Source organism: Siniperca chuatsi, linkage group LG16 (genome assembly GCF_020085105.1).
Source record: "Siniperca chuatsi isolate FFG_IHB_CAS linkage group LG16, ASM2008510v1, whole genome shotgun sequence".
In the NCBI taxonomy this organism is placed as follows: Eukaryota; Metazoa; Chordata; class Actinopteri; order Centrarchiformes; family Sinipercidae; genus Siniperca; species Siniperca chuatsi.
This window is the reverse complement of record NC_058057.1, coordinates 13,091,752-13,108,358: the sequence shown is the minus strand read 5'-3', so window position 1 is coordinate 13,108,358 and position 16,607 is coordinate 13,091,752. Positions and strand designations below refer to the sequence as shown.

Sequence of the window (16,607 nt, the reverse complement as noted above, 5' to 3'; positions counted from 1 at the left end):
ATGTGCATAAAATGTGAATAAAACAAAAGAAATATTCTGAAAGAAAACACGCTTGTATTTTTTTCTTTAAAAAGGGATCAAACTATATGTAGACCTTTTGTGATTAGAGCTTCCCAATTCATAGAGTCAATTCATCTACTGACCTCTGGTTGGATCTGTGGGAGAGACTGCTGGGAAATGGTGTGCATTGCTGTCTGCTAAAGTATCTTTTTTGATGTTACCACTAGGACGTGTAAAAAGTCATACATTTATAAATTCTACACGTAGTGACTCTAAAGTGGTACGGCTGTTGCAGACATTTCGATCCTACATGAATTGATTTTGCCGCTGCTCAAAACAGGGTTGACAAAAGTTGTGGGAGTGAACCAAACAATAAAGTTGTTGGCCTTAAAACCAAAACAATGTGCTGAAAGTCGCTTAAATGCTCCACAGAGCTGAGGTTAACAGCAGAGTTGGGTGATAATTCTCTGCGGGTTCATCACTACGAACAACCCCCTTTTAGATTACACAGTGATTTCATCAATTGCTAATATCAAAGGTTTGATTAGTGCAGCTTTAAGTAAAAAAAATCTACATCAATAAGAAAGTTGTCAATAGAAGTTATTTTCTAATATCTAAGAGTATTGAACTTTGTCCTGTATCATATGTTTAAAACTTCTTAACTTGCAGAAAGTTTGGGCCTCACCATGTTTAGAGCAATTAAAACACAGTAGGACATTTTAATAGCTAACCAAACAAACAAATCAAGGATATTTATTTTTATCAGCCGCCATGAGGCTGTGTTTAATGAGTGGCAGTGTAGAGGATGAGGGTGATTATCTGTGTCGCTGTTCACAGTCTGTCTCACACATTCCAATTACTGCCATGGTCGATATTTCTCTTTGAAACAAACTCAAAGCAGATGTGTACAAACACAGGCATGTACACTCATACGCACTCACACACAACTATAGATACTGTAAATTAAGACTACCGGTTAATCAACATCACCATTACAAAAACAGCCTATGAATATATTAAGTACAAAACCGCCAAATGTGGGCTGGACTTCTGTATCATTTGGCATCATCACTGACAGGTGTAGTGTCGCATGCCTCTAATTTAAGCATCTAGAAAATGTGACACATTGCATTGTGGGATTGTTAGCAGACAGTGTAAATATATTATCTTCTATTAGCTTGATGATAGATCATGATAATATGAACATTTTGACTTTTTGTTCTGATTTCATTCATGACAGTGGAAAACAATTCATTTCATATGTGATCTTGTCTACATTTGCCATATTGTACTAAATAATGATCCTGGAAAATATTTATATTTATATTGTGATAATGATTTCAGTCATATCAACCAGCCCTAATTCTATTTCTATTGTCCTGTATTGTATTGTGTGCGCTCAAAACCATAGTGTACTGTAAAAGGACACACACACCATAACTCTCCTAGATCAACTTAAAAAGACAGACATACCACATGAAGGGCTACTAGCGCACTCATATTACACTGACTATACTATATACAACAGTAACCGGTACATTTATAAAGCAAATGGGGTGTTTAGTGATGTGAGCTTTGGTGATTTAATGTCATTTACCGTGAACCACAGTTTTTGATTGATATAACATGGGGTGGGGGGTCTTACCCTGGCACTTCCCAATGACTGAGCCAAAGTCATCTCTCACAGACCTGAGGAGCAAAGACACACACACACAGACAAAATGAGAGGGGGAAGGAAAAGTGAAAACGCAGTGGCGTTATACTGCACGACAAGGATACACACACCTAGCCTTATATGATGGTATAAGGTAGGTTATAACAGCCACTGATAGCCTGACAACTAAAGTAGCTCAATGGATCAAGCAGACGGGGCCTTGAGAGTAGGCAGTGTTTAGATAGACTCTTAACAGAGCTCAATGGATAAGGCCTTGAGCTGACTTAACACCCACTCACACAACTAACGTCATGAAGCAAGGCTATAAAACACTCTGTGATTAAACAACAGTGGTGTGAAAAAAGGACACAGGAGAAACCCACAATATCAAGCTGAGGCATTGGTGGGGAGACTTGATTGCTCTTGATTACAACAAGTCAACCACAACACAATTCTGAGTGTAGTGACAACAGAAACATAATAGGTTTTACATATTGATATGTGCATGAAAATGACTTCCAATTACACAAAAAGTGTCAAGAGGAAAACAGTCTTTTTGAGCCAAAGCTTCACATAGTTGAATTTGCCTCTTGTTAGCCTCTGGAGAGCTAGACATATTTGTATACCTGGTTCATTGCTATTGATTTTCATTTCAATTTTGCTCCATTCAAAGGCACTACATTGTGTCAATAGAGCACATTGCTGAGTGAGTGCATTTTCTCTGTGTAAGGTGGAAATTGGATCATGTCTGAAAATAATTACAACCACTCAAAATGAGCACAAACTCACATACTCATGCGTATGTATGCTTTGGTCTCTTTCTCTATCCCACTCACACAAACAAAAACATTCGGGGAGCACTGGTATTTTCTAATTGTTAGCATTCATTTTATCTTGCCTGAAGTACCAAATGGGTTCCACAAAAGGTATGATAAATTGACTCAAATATTTTTACTATGATTGATTGTATTGATAATGATTGTACTAACGCTTAAAAAAAATGAAAAAAGGTAATTCTTTAGATACAAGCCCAGACTGCATCTCTTTTTTAGGGGAGATGTGATAAATCACCCCATTAATTAAAAGGCTCTCTATCACTCACATACACAGACAGAGTGCCTCAAACAGCGTAGATAGAGTTCATTAATTACCTAATCTCCACACACTGGTCCTGAACCACTGCCAGCAGTTTGCCATTACTGTGGAGAAAACAAGAGAATGGTCAGAAATGAACAAGAGAGAGAACACAAAGAGAAGAAAAGGTGACAGGAGTAAACGGGGGAGAAAGAGAAGTGAACAAATGTCATTATGACTGATATTTTAAGAAGTAGGAGATGAAATGAAGACCATCTAGGGTGATTAAGAGAAGATAATACATTTACCGGTGGCAATGAAGAAAAGAAAGTTTTTTGTGTGTGTGAGAGTTTATCAAGCAGGGCAGTTAGTATGGAAAAGAAATAAAGACTGGAATAAGAGCCCACGTTGGATGGCTTAAAGAGAGGAGAAACAATAATAATTGGAAGCATTAAAAAGAGCAAAGATAGTTTCAGAGGGAATGAAATGAGAAAGAAAGATTTAAGGGCAGACAGAAATGAAATGGAATGATCAAGCGCATCAAACTAATGGACATCTGCAGCATCAATTCACCATGCTTAACACTGTCTTACATGGTTGAATCGATTGGCAATTAAAAATGGCCTTTCTACTTGGTTTGTCTGTAGTAATGACTGCGATTAAATGATTGGTTGAGGGGATACGCAAAAGGGAGAGAAAGCCAGAAGAGGGGATAGCTTAGTGCATATCAGCAACAAAGTAGCCCACATTCAAGTACTGATCACAAAGAGAGAGAGAGAGTGTGTGTGTGTCGCACCTTGCGAGCACCAGCTGCCAGTTAATCTGCTTGTTTGCCAGGCGGACAAGACCAAGAGGCAGAGACGAGCTGGAGGGGCTGAGGTTTACAGAATCAAACAAACAAAACAATCAGAAAATGAACACATTAAAAACGTTAGTAAATGCTAAACAGGGTCTGTATTCACAAAGTGTCTCATCTTACTGCTAGGAGTCCTTCTAAATGGGGCTAAAAGTTCCAAGTATAGAGTTTCCTCTTAAGAGCTGTCCACAAAGCTGCTGGGAACAACTTTTACTGAGAGACTGAGAGATAAGAGAAGCAGGGGGTTGACCCTGTTGCTATGGATGACATCATGCTTTTTCACAATATCTACAGTGATTGACTGACAGGTGACTGGTCTGTGTCAGTGAAGATAAACTAAATGATTCATCGTACATAGGAGTGTGAACAGGAACTACATTAGAGTAGATCTGATTTCATTAGATTAAAACATTAAAAATGTCATTCAATTAAACATTAAATTAAAATTAAGTTAAGAAAAATTAAAATACTTAAAATAAATACAATTAAATAAAAAAATCGAATTCAATTCAAATAAATTAAAATTTATAATAAAATTAATTAAAATTGAAACAATCTAATCAAACTTAAGTTAATTAAAAAAAATCTAATTAATTAAAATTAAAAATTGAATTAAACTAAATTATATTAAATTAAACATTTAATTAAATTAAATTCTTCAAAAGCTAAATCAAATTGAGTTCAAGTTCAACTAAATTATAATTTAAATTTAACTAGATTATATCTAATTAAACTTAATTGAATTTAAAAGTAAATTAAGTCAAGTTAAATTAAAAATGTAATGAAAAAAATGTTAAGTCAATTAAATAAAAATGAATAAAAAATTCAATTAAATGAAATAAAAAAATGTAATTAAACAAAATTATATTACATTTAATTGAAATCATCTTGGTGATTATTTAATGTACACATTTTCATGGACAGCTGAGATATTTCAAGTTCATCAGCCCTGCAAACTGCTTTTTCCCAGTGTCCAAGTAGTAGACAGTTTGCAAACTCAAAGCCATCTCCGGAGTTATTGGGTTGTTTTGATTCTTAGTATCTTACCCACCATCAAATTATAATTTAAAAAGTTCATTATCGTTGTATTTTTGTACTGTACTATTGTACTGTTTTTGGGTGGCTAAAACAAAATTGCCAGAAGCTTCTGTTCTCCCCCCTTCAACAAATAAAAATGTCACAGCATGTGGAGGGCAGTCGGTTTGTTTGGTTATATTAAATAGAATTCCTGATCCTTTTTCATCGACAAAAAGAGAAGGAGAGCTGAGAGACAAGCATGGCTAGAGGAGTTCTTAAATATTTAACAAGGTTATTGATGGTGCTAGCTAACCACCTGCTGAGAGGATAAGTAGGCATTTGGTGCTGGAGCATTACAGAATCCACTGCAAGCCACAGCTAGCCATGTTAACAGATTCTAGCAGATACTGTGTAGTAAGACCAGGGTGAACGAGGTCAGTATTTTCAGATTCACTCTGCTTTAAAAAAAACTTCTGAAATATTCATCTTGAATACAGGATTGCGTCTATGAGACTTTTGTGCAGTAGATTTCGGGAAGTGCAGATCAACTAAGCCTAGTCGGATCTCTGTCATAGTGTAGTCCGACTCCCATCTGTTGCAAATAGATACATATAAAGTGTCCTTTTAATCTGAGTTAGGAAAAAAGTCAACAACCAAATCTAACCTAAAACGTGATTATTCAATGTCCTAATATAATGTAATATTTCAGACGGTATCACATGACTAAACTGTGACACCCCAGACACATTTTCAGGATCAAAATTTGTTTTAGATTTCACTGTCATGTTTTCTCAATTAAAGCCTGTGCCAGCATATGGTAAAATTAACCTATTTACAGGATTTGCATTAAGGGAACAAGTTATAGCCATCTGTTGTTATTTATAAATATTTTAATTCCAGGTTAAATCTAAAAGCATAGGCTTATTTTAGTCAAATGACTAAACTAGCAAATATAGCTCTAATTGAACTGAACAAGGTTACATCTTTAAGTAGTTTTTGGATATAGTGTGACACAGCACTATATCCAAACTAGCATTAAAACATACTGATTTTTAACCATTAAACCACAAAAGAATGTCACAAAGACAGGAAAAATTCTGAAGAAAGTTCTAGTCACTGTTTACAGCAAAGTCTCAAAAGTCTGACAGACAAGATTTTCAATTCTTAAGATTCAGATATTTTTAAAGTTATTTTGTAGCACATTAGCACTGGTCCTGAAATACGATTTCCTTAGTCAGTACCTGAGAAATGCATTCCCACTTCCCACATAACTGTGCTTATAATGTGATGTAGTCAAACATGTATTAAGCCACACAACTCTGTTCTAAAAATCATACTAATAATAAGCACTATGAATCACAGCTTCATGTGGCATGTCAGGCCATTACACTGGCAAAATAATGGCAAGTCATGCTGACAAGTTAGGGCAGACAGCCCTAACTTGTCAGCATAATAATGATGAACTTACCTGTACCACAAGTAGTGCAAGATTAAGCGGAATGGTCCTGTAAGAAATGTATCACAGTTAGTACGCATACTAATAGCAACAGTGTGATAATGTCATATTTTATTGATCACTGTATAGAACATTTCTTGTCACATTCTAAATTAAGATCAGAGGATGCAGTTAACATAGGAGCATTATTACTGAACCTGCTGGGGGTTTAGTGTCTTGCTCAAGGACATAGCATCTAAAAATCACTCTCTTTACCCTGATCCAGACAAAGGCTGTCTAACTATATAAACTATAGCACCTTCCAGGACCAATGACATGAACTGGGAAAAATCTATTTTCTTGGATATATCATAACAGTCATGCCGAAATAATCTCAGATATGCAAACTTGCATATCTGATGTATCATGTATTTCATATCTCATATAAGATGCCAATAAGTATGCATCCTTTCTTTATTTCAGATTGGGGTAGACATGTAGATGTTGTCTATCCTCCAACACACACACAATAAACTACAGTAACTCCAACCATGACTCTGCCCCTGTGATTCCTGCACAGAAATTTTCTTCAAGATCTCTGAATAGTTGTTGTTGTCTTTATTTTGGAATACATCTTTTAACACTTGTACTTTTTCTGTATAAAGAAAAGACACACCACAATTTTGTTGTTGTCCTTTTTTACCCCTTCTTAACACCTTTACAGAATTGTTGGCTTACTTTCCAGCAAGTGGCGACACTGCTTGGTACCAATCCTACACTGTAATCTGGTGGAAGCAAACTCCACCAAAACATATATAAAAAGGTTGAACTGTTACATAGCAGGTAAGTTGTTTTTGTGATGAAATAAAGTGACCCCGTTCGGCATGCATAGTATTACAATCAGGCTACAAAAAAACTGAACTTACCAGTCACTGCTTTTTCAATAAGTGAGGTGCTGTGCTCCTTGTTGCCTCGCAACTGCAAATGTTAGAAAGTGACAGGTGAGCTTATCATTCACATCACAAGTTGTTCTCGGCGTCATCACTTATTGTTTAACAATTAACTTCAAATGACAGTGCCATGGATAAGCTTTCTTACTTTAGCTAGGGTAAGTCATGCATGGCAGCAGCAGTCATACTTTTGGGCTAGCTAGTTGGAGCAAAATATAAATGTTGTCTTATAAATGGAACTTGACTGCCCATTACACAAGTGACTATGATGAAAAATAAAAACTACACTATATGCCAATGTGATATAAGAATATGAGGATTTAGCTAGCAGTGTATTCGTGCTACGTGGCTTTGAGCGCTGACCCCATGCAACTGATTAGACTTACTTTCGGGGACCATTTTTTCCAAATTAAATGTTCAATAAAAGACTCGCACACTACACTGAAAACGTACAAAATGGAAGTTTGACTAACCTGAGTGTCCGTCTCTGGCGGCCATTCAGTAATGACAAGTAAATCGTATAAAATGTTTTCATCTTCGCCTTCCATCAGGCTTTCTTCAGCCATATTTACTCGAACCAGCTGTCAAAAGTCTACGGCGATTAGGACAGGACAAAATATATCAGGTAACCGCTTTTTGAAACTGTAGCTAACCGCTCAGGAAAAGCAGTTTCATTGCTTGACTTTGCATAGTATGATATGATAATAACATAAAAATATGTGCTTTTGTAGCTCGCCCTACAAGCAACGTGTATTGTAAATATTAAGCGTATATAACTAATTCACTACCCGGAACCAATGGCATAAGGCTGCTAGGCCAGAACGCTAAACGAGTTGCACTGAGCCGATAATTCTTAACACGTTACATCCGGCTGGGTTGTACTCGTAGCAGCAATAATGGCAGCGTTTACTGGTAAGAATTTCTTATTAGCGTCAGTATCTTGACGTCGCATTCGTATTTTACATTTTAACACCAAACGACTTTTAAAAGCTACATGAGCGTACTGAATCATTAAATGTGTAATTTGTTCAACAGAAATGGGGGTTATGCCTGAAATCGCACAGGCTGCGGAGGAGATGGACTGGCTGTAAGTCACTCTACAAACCTCAGGCTGGGCTGCTTGTTTGCCGTGCACATCAATACTGCTAAATTATGTCTATATTTTGATATCTGTCCATATTGTTGTTACCTGTTGCCATAAGCCTAACTGTTCACAGTGAACTGATTTATTTCAATCATTGGATTTCAGGCTACCCACTGACATCCAAGCAGAGTCTATTCCCCTTATTCTTGGTGGCGGAGATGTACTTATGGTAAGTCTACATCTTTGTCTCTGTTTGTCTCAGACACAAAATAAAATTTGCACACTGCAAGTTTTACATCTCATTTTCTTTTTTTAGGCAGCAGAAACTGGTAGCGGCAAAACAGGTGTAAGTACTGTAGCCACACAGTTTTAAAATACAACATTTAATTTTTAAATTGGCATTTAAACATCAGGGCAAGTAGAATTTTAAAAAAGCTAAGGTAATACTTGTCATTCTCAGGCCTTCAGTATCCCAGTGATCCAGATTGTGTATGAGACCCTGAAGGATCAGCAGGAGGGCAAGACTGGCAGAGCCTCCATCAAGACTGGAGGAGCTAGTGAGACCACTTTAATATTAGGGACTTATTTGGTTGCAGTCTGTATGTTTTGATATGCTAGCTAAAATGTGTTCACAACATTGTACAGAACTCTCTGGTCTAATAAACCTTGTCAGGCCAGTATCATAATTGAGGATCCATTATAATACAAACAATTATGAAAGCAGTAGTATGTGCTCTGCATATGTTTAATCTGTTTCTTTGTTTTGGCTCAGTTTTCAACAGTTGGCAGATGAATCCTTATGACCGCAGTGCAGCCTTTGGTAAGAGAAGAAAAATAAGCGAGTAATGTTACGTTCCAGCATTGCAGGACAGTCTAACCTGTTATAACTGCAACTGTACATATTCCAGCTTTGTTCTTTGTTGCCGCTCCTCATTGTCACTTTTTGTTTCTGCCTGTACAGCAATTGGTCCAGATGGAATGTGCTGCCAGAGCAGGGAGTTTAAAGAGTGGCATGGCTGTCGCTCTACAAAAGGTGTCACCAAAGGTGTGTAATGCACACAAGTACTTTTAAATCGATTTGAGATTTTAAACAAGAAAGATTGGGATTTCAAGACAACATGCGCATTTCACAGGGGACCAAATATTTCTTTGATAGACTAACAAAAATGAAAGGATTATTTATTTCTTTGCAACTGTTACCTGTCCTTATTCGTGTCTTTCTGTGTCCAGGGAAGTACTACTATGAGGTGACCTGCCATGACCAGGGCCTGTGTCGCGTTGGTTGGTCCACCAGCCAGGCAGCCTTGGACTTGGGTATGCTCCTCTACTCTTCACAGTCTCCTTGCTGCAAAACATACAACAGCTAAAATGAAGTCAATAGAACAATAATTCAATCCCGAACTCTTTATCTTTCCAGGAACTGATAAGTATGGTTTTGGTTTTGGCGGGACTGGAAAGAAATCCAACAACAAGCAGTTTGACAGCTATGGAGAGGTTACCATTAATGAATCACCATTTAATTTAGATAGAACAATTTTTCAGATTTTCAAACATGTTTTCTCTTTATCTTCCTTCTTTGCAGGAGTTTACCATGCATGACACTATTGGGTGCTACTTGGATCAAGACAAGGGCCAAATTTCCTTCTCTAAAAATGGTGCTGTCTCAGTAGTTATGATTCTTATTATCATGGTTATGTAAGACATCAGGAGTTGGTGTTAAATACCAAAGGTACTTATGTTTCTTTCCCCTTTCTCTCTGTTTTCTTCTTCCAGGTAATGACCTGGGTGTGGCTTTTGAGATCCCTCAACATGTAAAGAATCAGCCCTTCTTTGCCTCCTGTGTGCTCAAGGTATCACATCAAAATAAAGGTAGAAAACAAACCAACAGGTGCCAGATTTACACCATACAAATTGCTCCCCTCTGTATCTGTCTGCCAGAATGCAGAGCTGAAGTTCAACTTTGGAGGAGAAGACTTTAAACATGCCCCTAAGAGTGGGTTTGTTGCCCTGGACCAGGCCCCAGAGGGTCACACAGTCAAATCTTCGCAGACAGGTGTGTGGATGTAACTTGTAATTTCAGTTAACAGCAAGAAAATATAGTGAAAAGAGACAGAACAGTTTCTTTCACAATAAAAATCCTACTTCTGCTTGACATTTACAAGATACAAGAGATACATTCTTACCATTGTTGATACACCTATGAATACATCACCACTTGACCAGCTGTCTCTGCTCTGTGTTTGTGCAGGCAGTGCCAAAGTGAGTCAGGTGAAAGCATCATCCAACGCACCCAAAGCTCTGATCATCGAACCATCTAAGGAACTGGCTGAACAAACCCTGAACAATGTCAAGCAATTTAGCAAATTTGTGGAAAACCCCAAACTCAGGTGTGACTATACAGAGCTGGCATCAACACTGGTTGGCACAAATACCATAAAACCATGAATTTTACATGTGTAGGTACTTTTGAAAACCAGTGATACTGAGCCACAACAAAAAAAATGTTCCCACAGCATATTTACCAGTGTTATACTTTCGTCAGTGTGTGTGCGATGCATTTCCCGGTATATGTGTAATTTGGGTTTTATACCAGCAGGTGGAGCCAGTGCTCAATTATAAATGTTGACATCAGCATGTGCAGTAATTTGTCAATCTGTCCCTTCAGGGAGCTACTGGTGATTGGTGGTGTGGCTGCCAAAGAGCAGCTGGCTGCTCTGGAACAGGGGGTAAGTGACATGTACTGTCTCCAAACAAACTTTTAATTAAGTTTACTGTTGAACACAGTTGAAACAGTTTAACTAATATACATAATTTTTGCTTCTCTTCTCCCTTTGCCTTGTTCCCATGTCGTGTTTTTCTGCTTTTTTGTGTCATCTCTCTTAGATTGACATTGTGGTGGGAACACCTGGCAGACTGGACGACCTCATATCCACTGGGAAACTCAGTCTGTCCCAAGTCCGCTTTCTAGTCCTGGATGAGTGTGTATGTACAACACATCTACAGTATTTTCTTAACTGCTAGGTCCTGTTACATCAGAAGCATTGATTTTTCACAGCCTACAAACCACAAATAATGTTTTATTTAAAAGTTGATCTACATAGCATAACAATCCCTGAAGTCACTTACCATTTGTCTGTATTCGCTGCGTCCCTCAGGATGGTCTTCTGTCTGCAGGCTATACAGACTTTATCAACAGGATCCATACCCAAATCCCTCAGGTCACTTCTGACGGCAAGAGACTGCAGGTAACACTTTAATAAACTGCACGTGTGACAATAAACATTTTAATGACGACAAAGTTGAGACCACTTTAAAAAGTAGAGAGCCGTTGCAGTGTATTTTCTGAAAGCTCTTTAATGTTTTTATATGTGAGGTACAGATGGATTAGATGAACATTCACACAATGCTCTCTAGTGCTCACCAGCAAGCAAAGCAAGTAGCACATTGTAAGATGGGGGAAGTCCAAGTGAACTATTTCAGTTGCTGAAAACCAAAGTTATGTCTGTGTGTTCCAATTGCTCATGGTATTGCAGTGTTTGGCTAAATAAATGCAACTTTTTTTTTTCACCATATCATGTAACTGCAGCACGCAATTTGTGACTGTATTAACATATCTGAAGGTGATTTGCAGTTATTAGCAGTTTAAGTGTATCAGTCGATATCTTCTTTTCCAGGTGATTGTTTGTTCAGCCACACTGCATTCTTTTGACGTAAAGAAGTTGTCAGAGCGTATCATGCACTTTCCCACTTGGGTGGACCTGAAGGGGGAGGACTCTGTTCCTGAGACTGTCCACCATGTTGTAGTGCCTGTCAATCCTAAGAGCGACCGCCTCTGGGAGCGTCTGGGCAAGAACCACATCCGGGTGAGTCCCTCATGTTGGGCCAAGGACACACATTTTCTGGTTTCTTAACTCTATAACAGTAAACTGAATATCGTTGGGTTGTGGACAAAACAAGACATTGAGGATGTCATCTTGGGCTTTGGGAAACACTGATCAACATTTTTCACCAATTTATGACATTTTATAGACCAAACAACTAATCAATTAATTGAGAAAACAATCGAAAGATTAATCAACAATGAAAATAATCGTTAGTTGCAACCCCTCTTCTACACTTGTATGTTGTCATTTCTCTCGGTTTAGATTCATGTATTGATAAAGTTTTTCTCCTTTGATCTGTTTTGCTTTGGATAGACTGATGAAGTCCATGCCAAAGATAACACCAGACCAGGAGCCAATTCTGCAGGTGAGAACAGATAGGCAGCACAGTTTGGACCATTTGTTTTTTCAACATCTCCTAACAATGTACATCACATAAACACCAACACAAATATTTGACATTTTGCTTCTATGAATAGTCACTACTAAGGACTCTATAAAGAAAATGTATATGTATCCATTTTAGAAATGTGGTCAGAAGCTATCAAGGTGCTGAAGGGCGAGTACGCAGTGAGGGCCATCAAAGAGCACAAGATGGACCAGGCCATCGTCTTCTGTCGCACCAAGATTGACTGTGACAACATGGAACAGTACTTCATTCAACAAGGAGGAGGTAGGCGGCATTAGGACCCCTGAGATTTTGTATTTCAGCCATCACTGGACAGAAGTTTTAAAAGTGGGAACTTCCCATTGCATACATGGCATACACACACTTAAGTATCAAAGAATGATCTATGTTAGATTTTTTTTTCCATGACAAACTCAGATCCTCCCTCAGTATTGGTTTCTTCTCTTTAGGTCCAGATAGTAAAGGCCACCAGCTTTCCTGTGTTTGTCTCCATGGTGATCGGAAGCCCAATGAGCGGAAAAATAACTTGGAGCGCTTCAAGGTGAAAAGGACAACAACTTAATGAGACCCTTTTTTACGAAGCACAACCAGTCTATCAGTGTTTGAAGATCTTCTTCTGTTCTCAGAGAAAAGAAGTGAGGCTCTTGGTCTGCACAGACGTAGCTGCCAGAGGAATTGACATCCACGGAGTTCCTTATGGTAAAGATAATAGATTTCCAATATAAAACTTATATTCCTAACATACCTTTTCAAATGCTGATTATATACAGTGTTATATACAAAATAATACTTGGCTGTATTTTGTATATGCAAGTCCCCTTTCTGCCATCACTTTTCACAATTTTCATCTGCTTCTTCTCCAGTGATTAACGTCACCCTGCCAGATGAGAAGCAGAACTATGTCCACCGCATCGGCAGAGTTGGAAGAGCTGAGAGGTAAGCACTGACATTCTTGAAAATAACTGTGTGTTAGGGCTTGTTGAGACAGTTGAAATATTATTTTATTATTGTTTTCTCATGTTATCATATGCTTTTGTTTGTAGAATCACATTCATTTATCAAATTCCTCTTCATTGCAACCTGAAACTTTCACATAATATACCTTTAAATGTCTCTTCACAATATGATTCAACTGAAAGACAATAAATTATAATATTGACGTACTGCCCATACAGTTAAAATCATCTCCTTTCCTTTTAACTTGCAGAATGGGACTGGCCATCTCCTTGGTTGCTATGGAGAAGGAGAAGGTAGGTTTGATGATAGAAATACACTGATAATTAATTTAAATTACACATAGTATTTGAAAATAGATCAAAGTAAATCTTTCCATATGTGCAGGTGTGGTACCACGTTTGCCCGAACCGAGGCAGAGGCTGCTACAACACCCGACTGAAGGAGGACGGAGGTTGCACCATCTGGTACAATGAGAAAGAGGTGAACAAAGACACAGGCACAAACTTCATCGAGTTGAGGCAGCGAGTAAAATGTTCTGTTTGAAGTACGACAGAACAGAGGGATTTTTATGTGATTTGATGAGCAGCAGATACATTTGTCATCCTGGCAGAAACAGCACCCTTGGGTTTGGGAGGGTGTGTCTGGTGTGAAATCTAAGCAGTAAAGTTTTGCTTTATTTTTGAAGCACTGGAAGCTCAAGCGCACACACACTTTTGTCCTTGTCACAATATGACATAGTTCTTTATTACCCATCGTGGACTCTCAGTTCTACTTGTGTCCCTTCACCCTTTCCTCTGATCACAGCTCCTGTCAGAAATTGAGGAGCATCTAAAGTGCACCATCACCCAGTGTGAGCCAGACATCAAAGTACCTGTGGATGACTTTGATGGAAAGGTTACCTATGGTCAGCGCAGGGCATTGGGAGGTATGTGTCATAGAGGGACTGATGACTGTGTACAAGCATGTTGAACCTTTAGCCACACTAGTAGCATGGCTTTAGGACTAGCAACCAATCTTCCAGTACACAATTTGGTATAGAGTGAAATATCTACAAGTATTATATGGATTGTTGTGAGGCATAATAGCCTTATAGCCATTATAGGCTAAACACATGTATTATATTCACTGCTTTTATGTTGAGCTTGACCTGCAAACCTGTTGCTCTTCCCTAGGCGGTAACTACAAGGGTCACGTGGATATTCTGGCCCCGACAGTCCAGGAGCTGGCTAGCCTCGAGAGTGAAGCCCAAACTTCCTTCCTGCACCTGGGATACATGCCAAACCAACTTTTCAAAGCCTTCTGAACACAGGCCAACTAGCACAACACTGTAGGCTGCTGATACAGAATAAAGAAAAACTTTCACATGTTGCACCAACAGGATAAAAAGTCTTTATGCAACCAAGTAACAATGTGCAGTTACATTTCAAGATTTCTTTTTCACCCAGACATAAACATATAACCATAACTCATAGTTAATGTACATCAAATGTAAATTAAAGCGTGTCAATGCAATCATTTCACTGGGTATGCTAAACTTCTCTACAGTCTGCATCCAGAGGATAACCGGACTCCTGATTTCTGTTTAGTCGTGTAATGCTAGCACTAATGCAAAACCATTTGCTGGATTTTGTGTTTTGTTTTCTGATTGATATGGCTGAAGGAAGTGTTTGGCAAGTCAATGTATTTAAGTGGCTTTATGTTTTCTTTTCTGAAATAAATGGTGATAGCATGCTCAGTTTGGGTTAATTGTCTTGTATTTACTGAGAAAGGAATAAAACAAAATTATGAATGGCTTTTTTGTTAAATTCATTTATTTAGTGTTTTAAGAATTTCAGTTTGCTTAGCAGAAAATCTGACAGCCAGCAGGGAAATGGTTTCATGAACATTTTTTTTCTTAAAATTAGACAGCTGGGCTTTTGATGATTTGTGTTAATTTGTGACAAGTCAATAAAATTTTAGAGAAGAAGAAATCTCAGGAAGAGCAATTCCCTCACCCAGAATGTGTGGACTGTTTCATTAGTTCAATTTATTAAATATAAGGTCATATGATCTTTAAATGACAACGCCTTTACATACATTTTCTATGTAGGCTATAATTCAATAAATATGACTTCCAAGGGCTAAAATCTGCTCAATCTTTCTCTGATTCTCTCCTTAGTTATAACAGTGGCATTGAAAACAAAAAGAGACAAACTAAGACCACTGTGAAAAGCAGCTTTATTATTATTGTTTTTTGTCCATCTTCATGGAAAAGTATGGGGATCTCTTCAATTTCATCAGCGATCGAGAACACACATGCAATTTCTTTTTATTTGTTTTCGATACCAGTGTTCTAATTGAGGAGAGAATCATAGAAAGATTGGGCAGATTTTAGCCCTTGGAAGCCATATTACCACTTACATATAAAACGTATGTAAATTATGTTATTTAATTCTCACAGCTACATACATAGAGGCTACATATGGGAATATATACATAAAGCAACAATTATGACTACAAGACAAGTTTCCTTCAGTGATAGACATAAGTATACTCGGTTCCAAACAATGTGTTATCATTTTAATAGGTTTTCTGTCGCTTCACAATGGCTATAAGTGGCAGGTCTAAAATAGCCTTGTCATAAACATGTTTACTTTGACTTTGAGTTAGCTTAGTGATGTAACGTTACCACCATGCTCCTAATATTGTCAAATAGGGAGTGGATAGACATGCTCAACAACCAACAAAACCAAGTATGTTGAGTGAAATTCATAGGACATGTCAACAAGCTATAAACGTTTTTGTGATTCGGCCAGCTCCTTTAGCTAAACATTTAGAACATTAGAATATAAACTAGTGGAGCAATTGTATTCAGAGACCTATGCCAATACTGATCAACTGGTCAACTATTGTTAGCTAACATTTTACATAATATTTATACTGATTTGCAAATTAAATACAAACAGATCCAACTCCGAAATGGAATTTTATTATTGAGTCAACAAGAATTTACAAACCATGTGAGAAATCTACGTTGATTACAATGGTTGACTGCAATCTTGTGACTGGTTACCAAAGCCGTTTTGCCCCCTGAATCTGCAGCACCCAATGATGAATGATGTAAACAAGAACCCCATCTATAGGTAAATGTGCTGCAATGTCTGACTGACTATACTGTCACACCGAAATGCTGCATATGACCAGATGGCTTGATTGGGTCAAACTAAAAACTTTCCATATGGAGTGTCCACTTAATTTTAGGTCTCTTGCTGTTTGTTGATGTTTTGAGAGTCGAAAAAAGCGAAATTACT

General features: G+C 37.8%; 2 protein-coding genes across 2 annotated transcripts in view; one reads left to right on the top strand and one right to left on the bottom strand.

Moving 5' to 3' along the window:
- The window catches only part of nbas (NBAS subunit of NRZ tethering complex), a 152,548-nt gene extending 144,879 nt beyond the window's left edge, over nt 1-7,669 (bottom strand). Inside the window, exons 1-6 of the mRNA XM_044169800.1 lie at nt 7,460-7,669; nt 6,963-7,014; nt 6,070-6,106; nt 3,525-3,602; nt 2,806-2,853; nt 1,646-1,689 (exon numbers count right to left, since the gene is read on the bottom strand). Of these exons, the coding sequence (XP_044025735.1) occupies nt 1,646-1,689; nt 2,806-2,853; nt 3,525-3,602; nt 6,070-6,106; nt 6,963-7,014; nt 7,460-7,552 (352 nt within the window). The 5' untranslated portion in view covers nt 7,553-7,669. The remainder of the gene's footprint in view (nt 1-1,645; nt 1,690-2,805; nt 2,854-3,524; nt 3,603-6,069; nt 6,107-6,962; nt 7,015-7,459) is intronic.
- A 114-nt stretch (nt 7,670-7,783) lies between these two features.
- On the top strand, nt 7,784-15,052 carry LOC122863373 (ATP-dependent RNA helicase DDX1). The gene is made up of 26 exons (XM_044169803.1): nt 7,784-7,898; nt 8,022-8,073; nt 8,236-8,299; nt 8,387-8,416; nt 8,531-8,627; nt 8,843-8,890; nt 9,032-9,115; nt 9,301-9,384; nt 9,488-9,564; nt 9,653-9,725; nt 9,844-9,920; nt 10,009-10,123; nt 10,319-10,457; nt 10,736-10,796; nt 10,954-11,052; nt 11,226-11,315; nt 11,745-11,933; nt 12,267-12,318; nt 12,478-12,624; nt 12,810-12,901; nt 12,987-13,059; nt 13,224-13,296; nt 13,568-13,610; nt 13,702-13,797; nt 14,122-14,242; nt 14,490-15,052. The coding sequence occupies exons 1-26, from the start codon at nt 7,883-7,885 to the stop codon at nt 14,618-14,620; spliced, it is 2,223 nt and encodes a 740-aa protein (XP_044025738.1). The 5' UTR covers nt 7,784-7,882; the 3' UTR covers nt 14,621-15,052.
- Nucleotides 15,053-16,607: the final 1,555 nt, after the last annotated feature.

Excerpts from the sequence above, each read along its gene's own strand:
- LOC122863373 (XM_044169803.1), top strand. Across the intron at positions 11,053-11,225 it reads TTCTAGTCCTGGATGAGTGT|GATGGTCTTCTGTCTGCAGG; the intron begins GTATGTACAACA and ends TGCGTCCCTCAG. Across the intron at positions 13,060-13,223 it reads CATCCACGGAGTTCCTTATG|TGATTAACGTCACCCTGCCA; the intron begins GTAAAGATAATA and ends CTTCTTCTCCAG.